The sequence below is a fragment of the Gouania willdenowi genome, chromosome 17, assembly GCF_900634775.1.
Source record: "Gouania willdenowi chromosome 17, fGouWil2.1, whole genome shotgun sequence".
NCBI classification, from domain to species: Eukaryota; Metazoa; Chordata; class Actinopteri; order Blenniiformes; family Gobiesocidae; genus Gouania; species Gouania willdenowi.
The window spans coordinates 19496847-19521747 of NC_041060.1; the positions used below are offsets into that span (position 1 = coordinate 19496847).

The 24901-nt window shown below is 36.5% G+C and overlaps 1 protein-coding gene across 1 annotated transcript; it reads left to right on the top strand.

The window, feature by feature from the left end:
• Positions 1-2157: 2157 nt before the first annotated feature.
• Positions 2158-22929, top strand: LOC114479851 (type I phosphatidylinositol 4,5-bisphosphate 4-phosphatase-A). Its single transcript, XM_028473758.1, has 7 exons — positions 2158-2387; positions 4521-4714; positions 6572-6678; positions 10101-10206; positions 14106-14158; positions 16631-16721; positions 19898-22929. Exons 1-7 carry the CDS (start codon positions 2162-2164, stop codon positions 20039-20041), a joined length of 921 nt encoding a protein of 306 aa, XP_028329559.1. The 5' UTR covers positions 2158-2161; the 3' UTR covers positions 20042-22929.
• The last annotated feature ends 1972 nt before the right edge of the window (positions 22930-24901 follow it).

The window sequence follows — 24901 nt, forward strand, 5'->3', positions numbered from 1 at the left end:
TTTGACAGCTCCATCTGCAACACTCTTCCCTTCCTTGGCCAATGTCCGAATCATTTAAGCCTAGCTTCTGATCATCTCCCTATGGCTTCCTTTCAGCTGTTCCTCACATGTACTCATTTCTAATCCTGTCACGCCGACAACCTCAACATCTTAATTTCTGAGACTTTCAGCTCAGCTTACTCTGATCGCCCTACCATCTGACAAATATTCTCCTTTTTAGTGTGGACCTCCGTGCTTTATCCACTCTACGCAGCACGACTCCACTCCTTAACCTATAGTATATGTGCTGTGGCTCTTTCTCACATGGCTGTCACTGTGTATTTACAGCCATGGTCCTTTATGTTTACATTTACTAGCTTTTTTGTGCAATTATTTTTTGTAATGAATTAATGATAAAATAGCCACAAGGTTTTAAACATTTACATCCATGCCCAAGAAGTCAGTACATAAGAGAGCCCAACCGATATGGTCGATGTCGTTCGATTACGGATACATCGCTCATTAGCCGATATGTGAAATAAGAACATTGATGTACCCAAAATATATACTGTACATAAATACATATTCTCATAATACCAAAATATAATTCAAGTCAAGACAAAGAAGCAAAACACTAATAACTTAAAATACGGAACTTTAATTAGTAACACTATTAATATAAGGATTGTATAGCCAATGATAACAAAGGCAAACTTCATTTTTGGTGCTGCCTTTTGTCAGTTTCTATACTGCATCATCTGAAAATTTAAAACGTGAGAAAAAAAGCAAACTTGTGCACACTGTATTTCCAAAATGCAATATAAAGAATAAACATTCATTTTAACAACCAAAAATGGAATGGGCTGAAGCAGTCACCACTTGTTGGAGCCCATCCTCCAAAAACAATAGAAACAAACTCTTAATAGGTGCAAACATTTAGTTTTTAAAATATTTTTTGAACATAGACAGTGAACTTATTACCTTAAGAATAATCCTCAAGATCATTCCAAACGTTAACACCGAAAACAGTAACGCATCTTCTTTTAACATGTGTTCTAAATGGCTTTGTTCAAAAAAATAAATCCCTCTTAAATGATATCTTCTTTCTTTTGTTTAAAAAGTGATATCATACACAAAGGAAGGCTTTTATTTTTGATTTGAATAAAATCTCTAACACTTTTAACTTTACTAAATCTATAACTTTCATTGTTCTATAATTTTTTTAAAACAGTTAATTAGTAAGTGCCCGGATATCGATTTTATGTATTATTCTTAATGATCTCTTCTGTAATTTGATCAATGGGTCTATATATATTTTCCATGTATTACTGATAAACATTGAACCCCAAGGATAGTTGGAGGGTTAAATGCTGCTTTACAAGGTAACCTATAGCCTACCTATGTACGTATCAAAAAGGTAAAAAAAAAACAAGAGTAGTCATCAACATCCTCCGCCAGATTGGTTGTCATCATAACTCACAACCTTTTCCTAAATGTCCTAAATCTAGGGACTTAGATGTAAACATAAGAAAATATTATCACGTCAGAATATAAAATTACTAATTATCTTAAATGGTTTGTAAGAAAAGCTGTCCCCTTTGAAGATACCTCGAACAGAGTCCAAAAAATCAGAACAAGGGCAATAACTCCGGAAAAAAATAATTGCGCGCTTCTCATTTTCGAACTCCATCAAGGGATAGATACCCTGAAGCCACACACTGAATTTGGTTATCCTATCTTAAATGGTTTCTGAGAAAAGCTGTCCCCTTGAACTCGAACGGACGGACAGAGCTCAAACCTATATCCCTTTTCCACACTTTGTGACGGGGGATAATAACCTATGCATACACATAGGATTTAAAATAAATAGGATGAAAACTAAAAGAAAAAAATCTGCAATAATGGAATTACTTTTTTTTAATTGTTAATTTCCATGCAGTTAGAATGTTTTCTTCCTATTTTTTTTTTTAATTAGATGTATTTCTATTTTTGTTTCCTCTCTCTCCTTCTTTATTGCTGCTGCAACGACTGCACTTGCCGATTTAATGGCTGGACTGATTCCTCAGCAGGCAGATAGAAGAGAGGAGCCTGTTGAAGAGCATCCTCTGGTGTACAGACAGGGCAATACTCCCGAGGCATCGTTGCATCAGCACCACTTGTACAGTGGCTGAAGGAGGTGGTGATGGGGGTGTGGTCATGTGACGCCTTCGTTTCCCTCACAACAATACAGCACCGTATCGGTCTGTTACCGCGGTCCCACTCTCTCCCCCTCCCACGCCTCGCTCTCGGTATGGCGGATGGTGAGAGGTCCCCGTTACTGTCTGATTTGGGAGATGGTGCTCTCGGCAGCGGTAACGGAGGGGTGTCTCCCGGTGCGGCGCCTTATGGTGTGCCCAACAAACCACAGAGTGAGTATCTACGGTGCAGCTTCGGCTAGCCTAGCTTACCAGCCCACTGACAGGGGAGTTAGTGTTCGTTAGCACCCGGCTCCCACAGCGTAGCTTCAGGGTGAGCTCATGGAAAACGTAGTCATCATTGCATTTTGTTCATTAACACTGGCCTGTCATGTTATTATTGTGTGATTATTTAATTACGTCAAATTGAAATGTGATTTGTGCTGACTGACTCACCTAGCAACCCATATGTTAGCATCGTTGCTAGCTCAACTTGGTGTATTGGTTCATCTGGCGAACCTAATAACCGATGACCGCCTCCCAGCTGCGTTGCTTAGCGGTTTCCCTCCTAAACGCAACATATAAATTCACTTTACGTTTTCTAATTGCTTCTTGGATCATTTCTGGTTATTCTGAATTATATATTCTATTTAGTATAGTGCATCACAAATGCTAGCTGCTAAATGGCATTATAAACTGGTACTTGTTGTACCCGCTACTGCTGATGCAGCTGTTTGATTCTTTGGTCATAATTTATACTTTATATTTTAAACGGACATCCTAAATTCTTCGAACATAATTTGAATGATCATTTTCTGAGATATTTAATCATTAAGACTTAGTTACACCTGCATTTTATTCTAAGCGTTCATTGACTTCACCGGAAGTACGTCACGAGTCAGCATGGTCAGCAACTTAACCGTTACACCCCCAAAACTGTCCTTTTTAAAGCTATATACCCGCAGCTCGACAGTTCCACAATACTTTAGAAATATTTATTTGTGCATTTAACTAAATAAATAGATTAGAATGTGTATTTATATTTTTGTAATGCTGCTTAGCTTGCTAGCATCTCTGAAACACCTGATTGGACAGACACATAAGGAGACCATTGAGAGAGCTACAACCAATAACTGCATAGAGGGAGTCCTTTGTAACTGTAAAATACAGGACAACGATAATAATGGTCTTGTTCCTATTCCACTGTTGTTTTTACCCAAGATTCCTGCAACACGTGTCCAAGTTATTGTGGTTTACCCGTTCTTTTTTTTTTTTTTTCTTCCTACAAGGTGAAAAGCCTTATTTGTCCAGAATGACCCTGCTCTGCATTCCTGGAGTGTTTTTCCTCTAAAGCTCCTTTCAGCTAACCACAACACCAAATCTTATTAACTTGTTTTTGTATTTACCCATCTTGTCTCCGCTATTGTGCATTTATCAACTCCTTAGCATACACTATAAATGCGTATAAGTTACCAGAACTACATTTTTTTTCAAGTTGATTAACTTAAAAGGTTGGATGACTGGCTACTTGTACTTTTTAATAACAGTTGAATTAAAATGCTGTATGAATTTGTAGCAACAGAAATCACAGGACTTTATCATTCTTAGCATGTAAATACTTAATTCTATTAAGTTGCACCTAAGTTATGCTTACTTATAAACAAATATAGTTTCATTTACTCAAAAATGACAAGTTACATTTCAGGATGTCCTGATACAACTTTTTAGTTTCCGATATGACATCGATATTGCAGCCTTGCGTATCGGCCGATACTGATATTGATCCGAAACGATATCGGCATGAATCATACATACTTTTATTACTTTTAAAAAAAAAAATTAAAAAAAAAAACACAACAATTATTTAATTTGTAGTGTGGAATGTTAGAAAAGGCTTGATCAAGTGATGTTACTCAAACTGAGAACAATAGTAGGCAACAGTAGGTATGAGAAATACTCACCCATTTATTAACTAATTGGTTACATGCATTTTGACCTTAAACATAATATCTACAGTATTCTACAATTGAATAAAATAAATAAAAAATGAACTGCAAAAAAAAAAAAAAAAAAAAAAATCTTAAATTTGAATGCGATATTTGTTTTCAGGCTGATATCGGACCGATATCCGATATCGGATCGGGACAGCACTAGTTAAAATTACTCAAAAAGGAAGAACATGTTACTCCAACATGACATAATTAAAAGTTAGTAGAACTTTTTCTATAACTTTGAGTATAAACTACTGAATCTATTTCAGCACTTTGAATGTTTGGGTTTCCAGTGTTCTCATGACTTGTTCCTCTCGACACAGATTCATTACCATTCTCCTCATTACGGGTCTTATTTTATTCATCTTGTCTGCAGGCTTTCCTCCATTTCCCAGTCCCACTCAGCCATCAGTGCTCCTGGGGGAGGACCCGCCGCCCTATTCCCCGCTCACTTCCCCTGAGAGTGGCAGTGCTCCTGTCATTAGCTGCAGGGTGTGTCAGAGTCTGATTTCTGTGGAGGGCAAAACCCATCAGCATGTGGTGAAATGTGGAGTCTGCAATGAAGCGACGGTAGGATTTCATAGCAACATGCTAACCTAGGTCAGGTGCATCCTTTTAACTGTTTTAACTGTACACACAAAGAGAAAGCAATGTGACGCCCATTTAATTTAATGTGTTACTGAATATTGCTCAAGTGGTATTTACTGAGGTTTTTTTTATCATATTCAGTTGTACACACCCCAAACAATATGTTTGACTAAATAGAATATTTAATAAATATGAACCTCACTAAAGGGTCAAAATAATCTGACTTTTTTCACCACAGCCTGCCTGCCATGGACCTAAAAAAATCTGTTTACGTGTATATATACTTTATTTATTTATATTAATTATTTTTATTTTTTTTAAATATTTTTTGGACCTTATCTTTTATTTGCACATTTTCTTTTCTTTTTCTTATTAGTGTTGTTTTTAATATGCCAATCTTTGTTGTTCTAATTACCCCTCAGGGTTTAATAAAGTATTTTCTGATTCACTTGGAATCAGCACGTGTGTGTGTGTGTGTGTATATATATATATATATATATATATATATATATATATATATATATATATATATATATACACACACACACACACACATATACTCAGTTTGAACATTATTAACAATCTATGCACATTACAGTGTAATATTTGTAATCTTGAAAATCCATTTATGTACATTTACAGAATTAATGTTTTTTTTTTTTTCCAATTATTAGAAACTAAGTTAATAAATGATCTTGTATATAATAGAAAAAAATATTTGGTGTAGGCCCCACACTGAATATTTTTTTAATTATATACCTACACTGTATTATATATATATTATACCTACACTGTAGGGATGATTTCAAACTGGTTTAACCAATGAGTCTTCCTGTGTGCTTTTCTTATTTTAATGCATTTATTGTCATGTTTACAATAAAGAAACAGGTTTCCCTGCGCAATGTCAATCTTACTTTGTTGTCCACGCTGAATTCCACAAGAATTTAAGTTTGGTATGAAGTTATAAATATAAAATTGAGGGACGAAGGGCATGCTAGAGAAAGGAGCATAAAAATATAAAAGTACTTTTACTAAGAGAGATTTTAGAAATCACATTTAGATGAATGTGCAACATCTGGGTAACTGATTCACAGAGACTCTTTAAGTAGTAAAAGACAGTTTGATTGTGCAGGTGACTGTTCTGATTAAAAACAGGGCAAATGCTATAAGCAGCAATGAATGTTAGGAAAATGACAGGTTTATCTTCTACTGTGGCTATGAAATTATTGTCCAGATGTTAGAAGACAAATAAAAGTCTGTCTTAATACACATTATTTACAAATGTGGGGATGAATTTATGTAGGAGAGAAGAAACATTGGAAGGATTCAGGATTCGTTATTTCTTTGAAACTAACTGCAGGGTTTACTTTGAGGTCAGACAGGCAGGGATGTTAGTAACAAACAATGTTAAATTCTGCAAAATACTTGCTATTACCAAACTTTTTTATAGCATTGATTTAAATAAAATACATGTAGGAGTAATTATTACAAAAGAATACAAACACTTTATTCATTTAACAACAGAAAAAAAGAATGTGGGCAGCAATTTGTGTACTTTTTCTCTCATTAACATTTTAAATTATAATGCATGCAGCAGGCCTACCACCAAACATTTCCAGTTCTTCCATGTCTAACACCCCCATTAATATCCTAGTAAATTCTAATTAGAGTCAGTGTACCCCCTCCAAACTACAGGTTCTCTCCACTCACTCCAGTATCTGAGTAGACCTCTGTCCTTGTGTTTATAATCCATCAACAGTTGGCTTGTTATCTACTCCTATTCTCCTGCATCCCTCTCTTATCTCTTCCCCCTGTGTGTGTTTTTGTCTCCCTCTGCAGCCCATTAAGAATGCCCCAGCAGGAAAGAAGTACGTCCGCTGCCCCTGCAACTGTCTGCTCATCTGCAAAGTCACCTCTCAGAGGATCGCCTGTCCGCGGCCGTACTGGTGAGGCTTTCTTAGCGTAGGAATATGTGTTCTCACATTATTCTTAAAACCTCCATGAGATGTTTTACAGATGTTGTCATGTTAGAGAGAGAGAGAGGAAGAATCAGATGAGGAAAGTGCTTTGATTTAATTTAGGATTCGGTCTAAGCACAATTATTGTAATCTTAAGCAAGAGGAATGAAGAAAAAGCAGACACTACTTGGGTTGAACTTCTGTGAGGATATGATATGATCAGTATTGAAGGATGGAAATCAACTTTCTTCTTGAAAGATGAATCCAAATGTACACTAAGTCAAGTGGTTCTCAACCTTTTCAGCCCATGACCCCCAAAATAAAGGTTCTAGAGAGCAGGGACCCCCACTGTACCTGAAGGTGGTTGAACACTGACATAAACATTGAAGAACAGTCATGTGGAGACAGGGCCATCTAGAAGGGGAAATAAAGGGTAGAGATTTTTGGGGCCCATCCATGAAGTCAGCAAAATGATGGTCCATTGTTCTATGAATCTGTGATAACCACATTTATTTATTTATCTGTATAATATCCACTGTTATCCAGGAAGTTTATTATTATTTGCACCATAGTATGTAGTCATATTAAAGATGTAAATTCTTGTTTTATTCAGAAATAAAATTTGTTAAAATTGACCAAAAGTGGGTGTAAAAGGTGGTGAAATGGGATTTTAAAAACCACAGAAATTGGTTAAAAGTTGCAAATTACAGTGGCCAGAAACAGAAAGAAAAAGTGGTAAAAAGGGTTCAAAGTGTCAATATTGGAATAATTAGATTTAACTGGCAGATAATGGGCATGACAAATTGTGAATGTGGTTAAAATGGCAAAAATAAGCATGAAACATGGTGAAAAGTGGTTAAAAGTGACAATAATGGGACAACATATGCAACATTAAGTGGGAAAAGATTTTGACAGGTTTTATAAGTGCAGAAAATGTCTTGAAAGTGAAAAGAATTTGCAGAAAAGGCATTGAAATTTGAGAAGTGGCAGAAATGTTTTGAAAGGAGCAAAAATATGGCAAGAAAAAGGGATGAAAATAGGTTAAAATATGACAAGTTTAGTGTAGTTGCAGAAAAATTGTAAAAATAAGGAAAAATGGGCTAAAATTTAAAATATATATATTCTTAGTTTCTTGAAGGCATCTGGTGACCCCCTCCCATTGTCTTGTGACCTTAAGGTTGAGAACCCCTGCACTAAATTATTTGTTTCAAATTGTCATGGCTGTCCAATTTGTTTTTTTTTTTTTTTTTTTTTAGCAAAAAAATTGCTGGAAATCACACAACATTGGTGTATTTGGATGGTTTATAATTTCAGAGATACACTATATTGCCAAAAGTATTAGCTCAGGTATCCAAATCATTCAATTTAAAAGTTAAAGCTGTTCTAGCTCGAAAGAGTGGACAAACATCATATTAAATTATGTGGTTTAATTATGGGATGTCGCTCAAGTTCATATCGTGTGAGTGAATAGTTTTGGCAATATAGTGTAGGTAGCAAATGAAAGAATGCAAGTTAGTAGTTTTCATTTGGATTTAGCTAAATGCTCCACAACAAATTGTATCTAAACAGTGTTTTTTCTATTGATAAAACAAACACATGGTGCGTATCGTAAAAAGATGCTCAGCACTGGCAGCTCATCTAAGCGTCTTCCTCCTGCAGGCTTCATGTAATTGGAAAGGCAGCTAGGATTCTTTGTTTATGCCCGGGGCAAACCAAGTGAGAGAGCATTATTTTTAGCCACCTTTTTTATTTTTTTTTTTAAATAAAAAAAGAAAAACCTCTGAATTTGTGCCGCCGCTTAAATACGTGTCAATTTAACTAAACATCACAAATGTTCTTCTGGTGAAGATCAAAGACCCATAATGCATCTGTCACCTTAGTAGCAGACCATGAAGTCACGCTCAAGGCAGAAAAGGTTTTAATGTTGGAATCCTGAGCAATCCACAGGAAATTAGACAGAAGCACAAATTGTTTTGATTTTGATTTTCAGTGAAGTATTTTCACAATAAAATAAAAAAAGGACCCAAGTTATAATGTTAAAGGATGTTTTTAATTTACCTTTCACACAAAAATTTAGCTCTACATGGAAAACAGAATAAATTATAAGCGTTTTAAATAAGGTTCGCATAACAGGCAGACTGTATCATTATTTGAAAGTAAACTCATTTTGGAAAAAGCTGCTGTATTTATTTAGTAATTAATAAAGAAAAAAAAGAAAAAAATATCAAATAATCGTGAAGGAAAAAATGCATGTTTTGCAGTCTTTATGCTTCTTGATCTTACTCCATAAATAACTTTTTATTACAAAAATTAACGTACAGCAATTTAGCAAATACATTTTGTATGACCATTCAAATAGGCAGCATTAGTAAATAAAGGCCTAATAAGCAACATTGCTTAAGTAAACACATCCAGTATTTCACTGAAAAGGGCATTTATATGCCAAATTAAGTTAATTGATTAATATAATTCATGTGTAATGTTTTTCTTACATATGCCCTATGATGTAATTAAAATATAAATATGAAATATCTCTGGCTGTTGATAGAGAGGAACCTAGAGCTGACAAGGATTTGATTTTCCAACCAATACGTAAACATATTTCCACTTCTAAAACTAATAAAAGCCTGTACATTTACCCCCAAATTTGACAGTTAAAGAGAAATGTATTCTAAATCTAAAAGTTATCTTTATAATAGATTAAAGAAAATTATTATATTATAATCTGTGATGTATAAATTATATTTTTTCCCTTCAATTATATTTGTGTTGTCTATTTTATTCAAATACCAATCTCAATCAATATTACATTTTATTGCAAATATCGGTCAATATCGACAACCTGTAATTTAAAGCAATAGTACCTAAATATGTTTTTTAATGTCTGCTACCAAAGCTATTAGACATTCTAATCGCTGCAGGAAAAGCAAACGCTGTCACCTTGAGCTGATTTGGGTCAAAAGTTAACAAACTTGAGGTCCTATCAATAAGAAGAGATTTGAAGAGGGTGCAAAGGTTGGTATACTCTTTTATGTCTTGGGTTTGCTCCAGGGATTCCATTCATCTACGGGCTAAAAGTACTCCAAATATTCACAGGCATCTCCTCCCTTTAATTAGCTTCCAGAACTTCACCGCTACTGTTTAGCATTTAGTGCAGACATGCTGACCATTGCAGAAAAGACTAAAATGCTTACCGACTGGAGATTCTGTTTGTGTCTGAGGAAGTTGTCGGTAGAAGAGCAACATCACATCCCATAATGAGACGACCAGCTGCTCCTGGACCTGGATTCTGTAAAACAAAGTCCCACATTTTATGAGCCTGTAATAACAGAATGTTGTCTTAAGTCGTAGGTTCTGTAAATGTTGACTCTGTGTGTGTGTGTGTGTTGTGGGTGTGTGTCTCATTCCAGTAAGAGGATAATAAATCTTGGTCCGGTTCATCCTGGTCCTGCTAGTCCTGATCCTCAGCCAGCTGGAGCCAGAGTTTCCTGTGGACACTGCAGCAACACTTTCCTGGTACCAGCCTTTTATCTTTAGTCTTTGACCTGTTTGAGTGGAGCATGTTCACACATTCTGCATTCACTACGTCATGTCTCGTGTGAACTGCTCAGTGTAATGATTTATGTTAAATATTAAATACTCTAAAACCAAACTGCTTATTTTTAACATAAAAAAACAAAGAACTATGACTCAAATGAATGCTAACTTTAAAAAGTTTATTGTTGAAATGTTGACGTGAAACTTCAAAATTGGCATCAAATGGATGCTAATTTGTAGCTTCTAGTGAATTTTGACACTTTAGCACTTTAATATCAAAGCTGATCAAAAGGACTAAAGCACTCATGTCAAACTCAAGGCGCGGGGGCCAAATCTGGCCCTTTAAAACATCCAAATCAGTCTGCAGGGGAAAACAAACATGGCTGAGAAAACATGAATCATTGTGTAAATGATTAAATATTGTAGTTGTGGATATCTCAGTAAGATTGCAAAGGGACGTAAAAATATCTGGCATATTGTCATGGGAACTAAAGCTCAGGAATTTTGGCATTATTCAAAAAATAGAAACTTTTCATGGGAATGATTTATTGGAATTAAACAGAAATTGGGTGTAATTTTAAATCACTGTATCCTATCCAAACAGAAATATTGGCATCCATGCATAATAATCCACTTTTCAAAGCACTACATTTCAACAGATTGATTTGGAAGTAGAACTTTATAATTATTCAAGTAGAGTTTCATTGAATTTGTCACAAATTCAATGAAACTCCACTTGAATAATTGTTGCCGTTGGCAGTATTCCTATGCTTATATAACACGATGGAATTTTTACTTTCAAATTGTTGAAGGAAACCTAATTTTTCCTAAATCCTACACAATCCTCTAATTATTTGACAAAATTTCCACAAATTAAATAAATATAGTCGCTACCTGTCACCTTTTGTCTGGATATTGTCAGTGTCTTATATACTACAGTAGTACTGGTCTAAGGTGTCCTGTCTAACGAGGTTCTACTCTGGCACAGTTGTTTAAAAAGAGCATCCAATGGTCAGATTCAGATAACACCCATTGACTGTACCTGCACTCACACTTATTTATAACCCAGTATCATATTACTATTCTGTATTTTTCCTGTTTTTACTTTTGTTTGCATTTTTCTTAATTTTAAAGTGTTTTGTAAAAGTGGTTTCTAAGCTGAGGCAGGTTTCTAGCAGTGGAGAGTTGATGATTGTGATGATGTTCAATTACGTTTAGTTACTGTTATGTGTGTGTAAAATGAGTGGGTTTCTTTGTTTGTAGATAAAGTTTAATCCACAACTTTTACAGTGCGTTCAGGTTTGTATTTCATATCATCTGTAGCTGCAGCAAGTAAAGCACATTTTTTAATACTTTCTCATTATGATTCATATATTCATTTATTTATTTGTTGTTTTTGTGTTGTTTTATGGTTATTAAGCTTTTAGACATGGAATACAGTGTAACTGTATGCGTAACCATCGTTTACTCGGCCCACTCTGAGCAGTATTCCACTATAACAAGCTGAACTCCATCCAAATGTCTTGTCTACCTACAAAACAACTATTCTTTTAGTACATTTCCTTTGGCGCTCGGAGATTTCCTCAACATTTTGCTGGGTTTGTTTAGCCTGAAGGGTTTATGCTGTAAAAACAAACAGGGGCCTGAATAGCCCAGCACTAGGCCAAATAAATATTATCGCTGCAGATCAATAACCCCATCAAGTATGTGCTGATATACTATGGTCATACTGTGCTAAAAAAGTGTGGTCAAATCTGTCTTGTTTCTTCTCCAACAGTCTTTGGGACAGTTTTAGGATGGCTCAGATATATGGCGGAGGAGTGGATGTTGGTGTAGTTGGAGGTATCTGACTGTAAAATGCTACGAGACGGATGGACTTTCCTCCACCTCCTCTTGGACTGAATGAAAGTATAGGTCTATGCCCCTGGGTATAGCATCGCACTGAATCTTGCAAGTCTGGTGATAATGTCGTCTCTGCTTCCAGTACGGTGTTTGCTTGACAATAAGAATAATGTGTATCCAGCACAGTGGGCTCCGCACAGTTTACAAATGTATCTCAGTTCAGCATTCAGGAGGAAATAAAGCATCAGTGTCGGGAGAGGAGAATATCTGTCCTCTGGTTTTTTTGTTTTTTTTATTTTTTATATAAATCGTGTTGCCATAAATCTTAAAGCCATTTGGGAAGAGGACTCCAAAATATAGAGATAAATTAACCCTTATGTGCTGAAGTCATCAAGGCTGTGTAGTTTATATAAGCCCTTAAATGATTTGCCTCAATCAGAGCAGATTCATCTCGATCCTTTATATCCAAATTAGGTCCTGGAGGCTAGCTGTCCCGCATGTGCCTCTGTGCCAACACATCTAATGAAAAGAACATGTAGCTGTGCACAAAGCATGCTAATAAGCTAGCATTTAGGAGCGTCGGTGCAGGGAGACAATTAGGTCCTGGTTAGAACATCCGCATCATAGTTAAAAGGTCCTGGGTTCAAACCCTGGGGTGGACACTGTAGTTTGCATGTTCTCCCCATGCTTGCATGAGTTTTCTCCAAAATGACGTTTGTCCAAACATGAGTTTGGAATTTCTAGATTTCCTGTAGGAGTGAATATGAGTGTGAATGGTTGTTTGGCTGTGTGTGTGTGTTGCCCTGCGATGGACTGGCGCCCTGTTCAGGGTGTACCCCCGCCTAGTGCCTGATCACAGCTGGAGAATAGATAGGCACTAGCACACCCCTGTGACCCTGAAAAGGAGCACATGGGTCGGTAAATGAATGGTGGGATGTTAATTGACTCATATTGTACATTTTCAAGCCCTGGTTAGATTTTGATTTTCAGCAGTGAGATTTTTGTTTTTACTCCTGCGTATTTTAGATCATACTGTATATTAATTCAATTATTACCTATATTTTTAAATTACGTCTGCCACCTCACCTTAAAATGTATTCAAATTAAAATCTTGACTGGCGATATGCTTCTTTTTTATTATAATTATTTTTTAACTATCTGTTTTTGTCACAAACAACAGCAAGGACATAATTATTTTGGGGGGAAAAAAATTTCAAACCTGATCTCAGGCTGTGTTTGAAATGTCATACTTACGTACTACTCATACTAAGTCTGATGTCAAAATTAGTATGAAGTGCATTCACATTAGATAGTATGAAAAGATTGAGTTTGCGAGAAATACCCAGATGTATACTTTATTGTGACATTTCCTAAGTATGCACGGTGGGCACACTAGTCATACTCAACCGCCTCATGATGTATTGTGAGCAGAATGTAAAACCATCCTGGGACTGGCTTCAAGCTAAAAGTCAAACATCCCCTTTTCAAAATAAAAGCATCTCTTCTTGTCTTCCATTTGTTTTTTTCTAACCCTTTTGTAAATAGGACTCTTGTTTTGAAGTTAACTAGAAGTTTTGTCAGTAGCATAATGACGGGTTTTCGAAAATCTCTGAAATGTCGGCATGAAACGTGTTTCCGCGAGTTTTATGGATCAAATGACCACATGTTGATGTTCTACTTGGTCACTTTCTCACTTAAAACGTCAACGGCGATATGTAGCCTCAGTGTACTTCAGGTTTTAGTCATCGTAGGTTCGAAATGCATCTTGGGAAACTTCGAAGTTTACTTTTGTGGGGACTGTCACCATGCTAATCATACTAATAGTATATAGTAGACAGTATATACTCATTGAGTTTGTAGTGTATAGTACGGAGTGTGACATTTAACATAGCCTCAGTGTTGTAAAAGCGCTTTGTCGGCTTCCAGTCAGAACGGTTCTCCTGCTCGTACCATTGTTCTAAACTCTGAACTCATTCTTTTCTATGAGTGCACCTTAGCTGGAGTTTAGACTTCCTTCTTTTTCTTTGTAATTTCAGTGGACAGAGTTCACGGATCGGACGCTGGCCCGCTGCCCACACTGCAGGAAAGTGTAAGTATTTATCAGGAAGCTGTCAATCCCAGTACATCACTAGTTATTCAATGCATCTGAGTGGTTAGTGACGCTTTCTCTCAGAGAAGTATGAGAGGGCATTGCTTTGCATTGTTTTTTTTGTCATTCAGTGGCTCAAACCTGTGACTTCCCATTCATGTAAAATGTGTCCTCTAACTTAAAATGCAACAAAGCGTTTTTCACCGTTGTCTCAAAGTTCACTTGTTTGGGATTTATTTTTAAACTTTGCTGATGCAACATTCTGAGACAACCTTCTTAACATGTGGAGAAAAGTTCATCTGAGCTGCAGCAACATTACTAAAAAAAACAAACACTCATCATCAGCCATGACCTCTTGGCACATGGTAGTTGTTCCACATACGTTGTGATGACCGTGTCAAAACATCTCCATTTCTGCTGCCCTTGTAGAAAGTTCCCAGTCTGTAGTGGTCAGGAAAAGGAAGTGAACCATGACCAGTATCTGATGCAGAGACTCATGTACAGAGAGTGTTTGTTCTCCCATTCAACAGACAAGCTTCTTTTAATAATAAAGAACAAACAAAGCCAAGAAGAATAATCAGGACAAAATGACTCATGCAAAGCAGTATGTCACTTTCTCTTTTGTCCTCAGGTTATTAGCGTGCACGTTGCTTTAACACGGTGCATCAGTGTGTCTGCCTGCAGTGGTACGGCACTGTGCAGGGTTCATTCATGTCAACTGCTGCTGGGATATGAGTTGTTTTTTTTGTTGTTTTTTTTTTAAAAAAAAAAACCTTTTGAGATGCAGAATGACTGCAGCTTTTCCTCCTTAGGGACCAGCACAAAGATTAAAAGACAGACAGTGGTTTTTGATATTCAATGTACGTGCTTTTCATTTTTATGTTCTGTCGCTGAATTCCTTTAAAAGAAAAATTCAAGTTTAAGATATCAGTGTGTAAAACAATTTATAACAGAGGCACGCTGGGCCACCCCTGACCAAATTGGGGCCCTAAGCGAGTTTGGATCCCGGGGCCCCCAACTATCTATGTGTTCAAAATGATTGTATAACAACATGCATTTAAGTTGACAACCCTGACAGGCAACCGTGGCTCAGGTGGTACAGGGGTAGTCTTCTCATCAAGAGGTTGGGGGTTTGATATCAGTCTGTCTGTCGAAGTGTCTTTGGGCAAGACACTGAGGGGCGGATTCACTAATATCTGAGATAAAGGGTGGTAAACCAGTTGCGTCCCTAAATCCTTTAGTGACGCTGTTTTCTCACCTGCTGCGAGGAATTCATTAAGATTGCAGCAATGATTAGTGCACGTGCAGAAGTGGTGGAGACCGCCCTATTTAAATGAGTTTTGTACGTGTTGTGTTGAACATGTAGCGTGAAGGAGAGCTAAGTGCACGGAAGCGAAAAAATTAATTTGAAGCAGCAAAATTGGAGGTGTTAGTAGAGGAAGCTAATGAAAAAAATTATAAATTACAGCAAATAATTACTACACGGTACCATCTTTATTAAGCTTACGAAGTGATCCTCGGAGGAGAAGCAGTACCCCACCCACGGTGTGGAGACCAAACAGGAAAGGTTATAACACATTTTTGTGCTTTTCAGCCTCCAACTAACATACAATTGTGTCACTAGTTAACTAGAAACCTTATTTAGTGATTGACTAGTTAACATGTCGGACGTTTAGCAGCTCACTCGTGTGTGTGTGTGTGTGTTTTTGACATCCTTGATATTAAGGATACATTGACTGATAATTACTCACTCAGCTTTCCATACACTTCTGAAGGATGCTCTACAAGCTCTCTTCTGATTGTTCATTGCAGCAGTGATGAATGCTTGGTCACATTACAGCTGTGTTATCTCCTTCCACGCCTCACGGAGCCCATATGCGCGCAGCGAGTCCATTGCACAAATGCGTCCCCTCGTGACAAGTGTGACCCCCCATGGAAGATGATGACCTCCACATAGCACGTGTTCTGCGTGTAGGGAGGGGCTTCCCTGGAGGCACGATTAGACATATGAATAGGAGTTATCAGCACTGATGAATCACTTCTGATAGGAGATCAATGAAGGATGATCACACCAAACTGATCAGTAGTCCTATTTAATCCCTGAATTAATAGTTTATTCAAACTTTATTTGTCACTTTTTATTCTTCCGTATTACCCTGACTTGTCATTTCATTAGTTGCTAAATTTAGTTTTTGCAAAGTCGTGACTGGTTTGTAAAAGCAGAACTCTGCATCTGTTTTTACTGTAATATTTTACTGTAATAATCTACTCATTATTCCGCTTTTCTTTACTTCAACCTGAACACCCAATTCATTCATAGTTTAAACATGAACCTAAACTGTTCGACTATTCAACATATTAAACATATTTTCCTTTCTTTGTTTTGTATTTTATGCCTAAAAGTCAGATCTATTCCACCAGTTAAAAAAATCACATGCATTTTACTCTTTATTTTCATTTTCTAATCTGCAGCTCGTCCATTGGTCAGAGGTATCCCCGGAGGCGGAGCTTGTGGTGTTTTTTACTCTGCTTGCTATTCTGCGTTTCCACAGCTGGGCTGATGGTGAGTGGACGCTGTGTAAATGCAGCACTGATTTTTTTTCCACGGCAACCAAGCATGCCTTTGAGCTTAACAATGAGATTGTGTCTCTTCCAGCAGATGTTTAGCGTTCCTGGTTTCACATTTAGGCTGGGAACGTCAAAGAAAAGATGTTCCCCAAACATCTTAAATTATAAGTAGTGTTCAAGTCTTACCACCAAAGAAATCTGATATTAATTTAACTTTCATATGGTCCTCCATCACACTAGTGATACAAAGAGAGACAGAGGTTGAAACTCACTGCATTGTTCTTGATGACCAGCAGAGGGAGCAAGATGTGCACCTAACAGCATAACGCAGAAAAAACCTATTCAACACACAATGTAACTTCAACGTGATCAGCTGCATTCACAGCAGCATGCAAAGTGCAGACATTAAACAGGCTGTAATGGAAGCATTGCATAATATTGGCATGCTCCGCAATAAATGTCACAACAATCCGCTCGGCTTATTAAAAGAGACTTTCAATTATAGCGGCGTTTGCAGGAGCAGCGACGGCTTAATATTCATGCTTGTGTTTTGCATCAAAAGCCTTTTATGTTCAAACCGCATTTCCACATGGTTTTATTTTTAATTATACAGAGGGAACTGGAGACGTTTGCATTACCGTTAGTTATTATTCATCACTTAAATCCCAGCTCAGCTGCGTGAGATGAGTTTGGACCACTAAAAGCAGCTGAGAGCAGAACCATTCACTCTTACTGGTTGAGTTTGGCCCCATTCACCTTTAAACAGTTCAATAGTAGATTGTGCTACGGTTTCCAGGCAGTAGAAGAATGGCTAGTATATGATTTGATTTGAATGAGACTTATTCTGCATGAATCAGATTTCTTTTCTTCCGTTTGATCCATTTTAGCTTTGCTCTCATATTTGGACTTTGAAATGTGAGCTACTAATTTCATATTCTCAGAAAATCCTCGTGGGTTTCCTCAAAGTCAGATCATCATAAGAAATATGAGCAGCAGCACTGACTGCATAAAGATAGAGGCTTTCCTTATTTAACCTTATATCTGATTATGTGCAAAGTTATAAGTCAAACAATGTCTCATTATTTATCTGTTAACGCAAGATGCATTTAAGTTTTGGGTGTTTTTAAGCAAGCAAAATAAATAAATGTGCAATATGAGAGAAATTTAGGCTTCATAGAAGTGGATATAAAATATTATGTCATCTTTAGTTCTTCAGAGCGTTTCAAAGGTTTTAAAGACCACTTTGAATCATTTTAATCAAAAGTTTAATATCTGTGAGAAATTCCTGTGGGGAATAATTAATGTTTACCTGAGTTTTGATTCTCAGATTAAGGCGATGTGATTGGATAAGGTAAAGAATAGACATTGTCACATCTACATGATACATAGACATTACCACATCTACATGATACATAGACATTACCACATCTACATGATACATAGACATTACCACATCTACATGATACATAGACATTACCACATCTACATGATACATAGACATTGTCACATCTACATGATACATAGACATTGTCACATCTACATGATACATAGACATTACCACATCTACATGATACATAGACATTACCACATCTACATGATACATAGATATTACCACATCTACATGATACATAGACATTGTCACATCTACATGATACATAGACATCGTCACATCTACATGATACATAGACATCGTCACATCTACATGATACATAGACATCGTCACATCTACATGATGCATAGACATTGTCACATCTACATGATACATAGACATCGTCACATCTACATGATACATAGACATCGTCACATCTACATGATACATAGACATTGTCACATCTACATGATACATAGACATTGTCACATCTACATGATGCATAGACATTGTCACATCTACATGATGCATAGACATTGTCACATCTACATGATGCATAGACATTGTCACATCTACATGATGCATAGACATTGTCACATCTACATGATGCATAGACATTGTCACATCTACATGATACATAGACATTGTCACATCTACATGATACATAGACATTGTCACATCTACATGATACATAGACATTGTCACATCTACATGATACATAGACATTGTCACATCTACATGATACATAGACATTGTCACATCTACATGATGCATAGACATTGTCACATCTACATGATGCATAGACATTGTCACATCTACATGATGCATAGACATTGTCACATCTACATGATGCATAGACATTGTCACATTTACATGATACATAGACATTACCACATTTACATGATACATAGACATTACCACATCTACATGATACATAGACATTACCACATCTACATGATACATAGACATTGTCACATCTTTAAAATAAAACCTTTTTAATACTTTTGTTAGTTTTAGATTTATGAAAGTGTTTTATCCTCATTTGTAATTGGACTTCAGTCATCGTGTGTACAAATCAGGTTTGGGATCAAGACAATTATAATTGCGTAATTGATAATTCATTGCAATTATGATGTAAGTATAATTGTAATCGTAATTGAATAAAAATATGTTGCTGTTGTAATTGAGTTAAGATAACTCACTTTGTAATTGGAAATTCAATAAAAACCTTTACAATGTAATTAAAACTAAGGAACCATGTTCTAGTTCTATGGCTTACACACGTATGTAGTTAACAATGTTCAGATATGTTTCACAGCAAGTTTATATGTCCGTTTTCTTGAGGATCATTTTACTATTTAAAAAATAAAAAAAAAAAAATGAAATTGAGGGTTTAACTGTACTGATGCCCACACCAAAAATATTAAAACCAATCTTTTCATTGATTAGGAATCCTAAGAATGTAACCAAGAGATGAAAAACAAATAGGATGATAGATAATGTTTTTTATGTGTTTTACTGTTTATTTAAGACATTATGACCCGTTATCATTAGAGATGCTAACAGAAAGCTAACACAAGAGGAATTGGCTCAGTAATTGTGATTAATTGTAATTGAACTTTAGTAATTGAGTATGTGATTGTAATCGACTTTCAGGGGTAAAATAGTCATTGTAATTTTAATTGTAATTGGAAAAAATGCACAACACACACACTTCCCGTGCACTCTTTGAGCTGCTGACAGAGTAACTGAGTGCGTCTTGTTTTCCTGATGCTCTCTTTGTGCTTTGGTCTCCACCACAGGCTGAAACTTGGGTGAAGGCCGAGACGTACCCAGGCATCTACGCCTCGTGGGTCGCGCTACTGCTGCTGGTTCTCGTGACCATGGCTCGGGCCTTCTACTGGGCCTGCATGAGGGTCAGCCAGCCTCTGCAGAACTTCACATAGAGGGGGAGGGGCTTCTTCACCTTCCTCCGTCACCAGCCACGCCTTTCCTCGGAAAACCCTGTCAGGCTGGAGGGAAGTTGGCCTAAAACGTCACAATATTTATTTCAATCTAGTCCCAGAAAGGTCTAGTTCCTCCTGACCATTTGTTTTGAGTCCAATATGTTGATAAACCTGGATGTGGACTGCAGTGACTGCTGTTAATTTGTTGGTAACTACGGTAACGTAATGTTAATCAACGGTTCATTACTAGCTTTTCCTGTTTCAGCCCACACTGATGGTCAGTCTTTGTATTTAGTTTGTTACAATCTGTTAATGTCTAAAACAAAAAGGCTCAAAGCTCTGTCCCAGTACCTTTTATTCTTGTGTTCAAATCATTTTCAAATATTTGCTAATTTAACACTGCATTTTCAACTTCTCTTTTTTTTTTTTTTTTTTTTTGGAACCAGGAAGCTAACAAATCATCAGGCTGTGTGTGAGAATCAGAAGCTCATGTAGGTGTTTGAAAGGAACGGTGGAAGTGAGCTCAGCAGAATGTGACGTTTCCCAAGTTCTGTGTTTATGTGGAATTATTCCCTCACACTGACTTTGATCCAAAGCTACTTGAAAGCCTTAAAAAAAGGCGTTAGAATAGGTTCTCAACTCACACACACAGCCATAATAATAAAATCAACATGATGGCAGACTGTATATTAAAGTCAAATAGAAACGTGTTCATAATGACAGCTCCTTGTTTGGACCCAAACTCTAGCCTGAAGTTTAGTTTTTTTTTAATTAGATTTTACTTTGAAATGTCCACCATCAATCACATATCATTACTGGTAGTTTAGGTTCTGTCTCTCTGCATTTTGGTAATCATTGTTCTTTTAACAGGAAATAGTTCTAAAAATATGTTTCATTTTATTGTCATTCTTTGCTTTTCCAACGACTGGTCGACCTGCAGCTAGATGTATGAATTCAATCCACAGCTTGTATTTCTTAAAAAGGTTCCCCTTCATCTGTTTTGCTTGATTTGGGCCAGTTTGGGACTAAAAATGAAGACGTCATGTCTAAGCCTGGTTCTGAGCGTCCGCAGTCAGAATAGGTCAGTAATTCCTCAGTCAATCCCCACAATGTTTGTGGTTCTGAGTGTGGTGACATTTTATTGTTGGACTTTTTTCAGGTTTATGTTGACTGTAAATATATATTTGTTGTTATGCACAATGGCAGACTATACATATTTTTGTTGCACTCTGTGTAGTTTAACAACACTACGACTACTGCTGCAGAAGTATTTCTTGTTTTTAAAGAAGGCTACTTTTGCAATTTTTTTCCTCCTGTTTCATATTTAATGATTTCATTAATTACTAACCTAATGAGCCTCTGGATACTGGAACAGTTCCACACACACACACACACACACATAGAGAATTTTACTGCTGCATCGCATTCCCAAGCGAGGACAGTTTTACGCTCACTCAGCACCTTATACAGTAGTCAGAGACACAGTAGGATGAGATTAAGTAACAATGTGAGACTGAACTTCATGTTCATAAAGTCATGTTATTTATTACCCGCACTGTAAAACAGGATCACTTAAAACATTCTGTTAATAGTGCTATAACTGTATTGTGGGCAACGTCAAGTGTAAAGTGGGTTTATGTCGGACTTTTCATGACTGATCGCATGCATTTTCCCCACTTTTAATCAACAGTTCAATTCTTTTTTTTTTTAGATATTAGGTTTTAATTATCAAATGCAGTAATACAGTTGAAACCAAATGGAGGCAACTTAAAATGACAGGATTATTTAAGGAGAGCCGTTCTGCAATGCAGTGATTGTTTTACCCATGACTGCAAAAACAAAAAACTAAAAAAAAAAAAAACCCATTGATCATGTGATCGCCAATGAAGGAAAATCTGGCTGATGCTATTTTCAGAGATTGTTTACACTCCTCCAATAAAGACATGATGATGTAAGACACCTGGAACGGTAACGCGTCTTTGTTTTCTCCACTAAGTTTTGACAAGTAAATGAAACCAGCAATAAGCAAGGATCTGAGACTATTATTTATGTATGAACTTATATGAAATAGGATCTTTGAAGATTTGGGATAAAATAATTTAAATGTAATCTGTTATAACCCCCAAACATTTGGACAGTAATATATATATATTAGGAATTTTGTGCCATATTGTACACCATTACAATGGATCTGATGAGTGCTTAACTGTAAATTACACCAGATGGGCTGTTAGTGCCGCCTTTAAGCTTTAATCTAAATAAACATGGGTAAATAATTGGGCCACATTCAGCTCTTATCCTAATTTTCTAACAATATGACAGAAAAATTCACAAAATGTGGACAAACCACACGCAGAAGGGCAACAAAAACATTTAAAATGACAGTAAAATATACAAATTAACTACAGAAATACAGAAAATTACTTCAAAAACACACATTGACACTAAAACCTCACAAAATAATGGAAAAATTTACCAAATGACTCCAATAACATTCAAAACAAGAGCGCGCAAACTTCCGCCAAGCACCAAACATCCTCTGACAGATATTGGCAGTCATCTGGATCAATGATCATGATCAATATACTATGATCGTTCACACTTTAAAGGCTTGGATATTTTTTTTCCCCCATTAAAAATAATAATTGCGATGTAATATGCAATGTGCATATGATCCAGATGAAACTTGGTGGAGTATTTAAGGAACTAACTCAAAACTGATCCAGAAGCAGTATATTCTATAAATATTAATGGAAAATGTAATTATAAATAACTGAAAATTTTATTAAATGTTCTAAGGCATAAAATTTATATTTGGTTTATGTCAAAATCCATTTATGTGCTTTTGACGTAACCCTGCTAACAGATAAAAAAAAAAAAAAAAAAAACATTGAAAATTTGACTTCCTTGCCGTAGGTAGTGACAGGAAAAAAAAAATACATAAAATTAAACCAAAAACACACAATAGAAAGAAAAAAAACTGACAAAGTTGTTGAACAGAAAATAGCAAAAAACAAATTGACAACAAAAAATTACCAATCACTTTTAAAATGACAGGAAAAATAAATAAACGAAACAAAAACTGACAGAAAGACTCAAAATAGATATATACAGTACAAACCCTTTGTTCTTTTCAGTGTTAATGATCAGTTTGGTCATTACTGACATGAATTTTGATATGTGGCCCTGGGATCAGACAGTCACATTCTTCGTACTGTGATAAAAGTTTCCCATCTCTGCCTATCTAATCAAACTAATTATTTACAATTCCAGCAGGTTCTTTTTGTCTTCTTTTTGAATAATATGTTAAAGGTGCAGTCCGCAACTTTCTCTCCCTCCCTCCACGCTGCTCTCTTGCCCTGCCACCAAACTTTACAATGTCCCTCCCTCAGAGGAGCTAACTTGCTAACGTTAGTCCGACAGCAACATCACATGAATATAACATACACTGTTAAAAGCATATTATGTGCCACAACTCAGCAGCAGCAGCATCAACAACACGTGTCACTTACAGCAGCCCACACGGAGGCTGCTGCACACACACAAACAACACATGCACCACAGAGTTCTAGTGTAACAATTACAAATCAATCATAATGTAAATCAAGCAGCAGTAATTACCTTTCAAGCAGAAAAGTCACCAATTCCATCTTCTTCTTCTCCTCCAGACCATACATTGTAAAAAAGATGGCACTACAGCTCCAGGAAAGGGGCGGGGCCTGTGAGCAACAGCTGTCAGACAGCCCATCAAACACAATCCTGGCTCTGATTGGTTCTTTTTGCTCGGTCGTGGTGCATTCTGGCAATCTGCCAAAGGCTGCAGGAGCAGCAGGGGGGACTCAATAAGTCTGTGGTTTTTTTTCACACAAACTACTAGTTTGATGTAAAGCTGTCCTTACAGTGACAGTTTTAGCAAATATGACATAAAGTCACTTTTATAAGAGTTGCAGACTGCACCTTTAAGGTTTCAGTTATTCAGGCAAATTTTAGTCAGGAAATTTTCTTTTGAGAACTTGCTGGAATTATTATGCGAAAGTCAAGGACACATCAAAGCTATTAGCAGACGCCTCTGAAGAAGACTGGCAGTTGACAGTCAAAACATGTCAGGAGATCAAAGTAAATTTCCAGAAAAAACTGTCTGAATAAATGCAACTTTGACATATTATTCTTATCATTTGTTTAGTACATTTTAAAGCACTGACTGCATGTGGAATGCATTTTCTCTCCTAGTTTCTACTGTGCTAATAGACTAACATTATTAAAGGCTACTGTATATGGAATTCATGCTTAAACTATTCATTGCTTTGTATATTTCGAACATTTGTGGTGGAAACTACGTCATATTTTATCCTCCGGTGTCTAAAATTCTAGGTCCGACCCTGGTTAAAAACCTTTCAAGAAGTATTTGCAGGATTTAAATATTACAATATAGGCATTCAAATTAGATTTTGTCATTTACTATAACAGTGCAGCCAAAATGCTGGAAAAAAAAAAAAAAAACCTTTTCCCACACGACTTGGCCTTCGTCAGCCTCAAGTTTCATGCGGATATTTTTTTTTCCAGGACACAAAGAGATGGAGGGATTAACTATGATGAGAAACCTTTCAGAAACCACAGCTCCCTGGAGAGCAGCCTATCCAGGGATAGTGAGGAAACCAGCACTGCTCTTTTTACGTAAACACACCCTCACTTAGGGGTCATTTTATTCTAATCCTATTGACTTAATTTGGCTGTAATGAAACAATGCTGCGCAGTGTCTTCGGGGGAGCATTAACTCCTCACTCTTCTCTTGTTATCACCTGATGGTTGTTCTTTTTTTTTTTAAGCCACTTGAGCAACTAATTCAAACTGATGTGCACA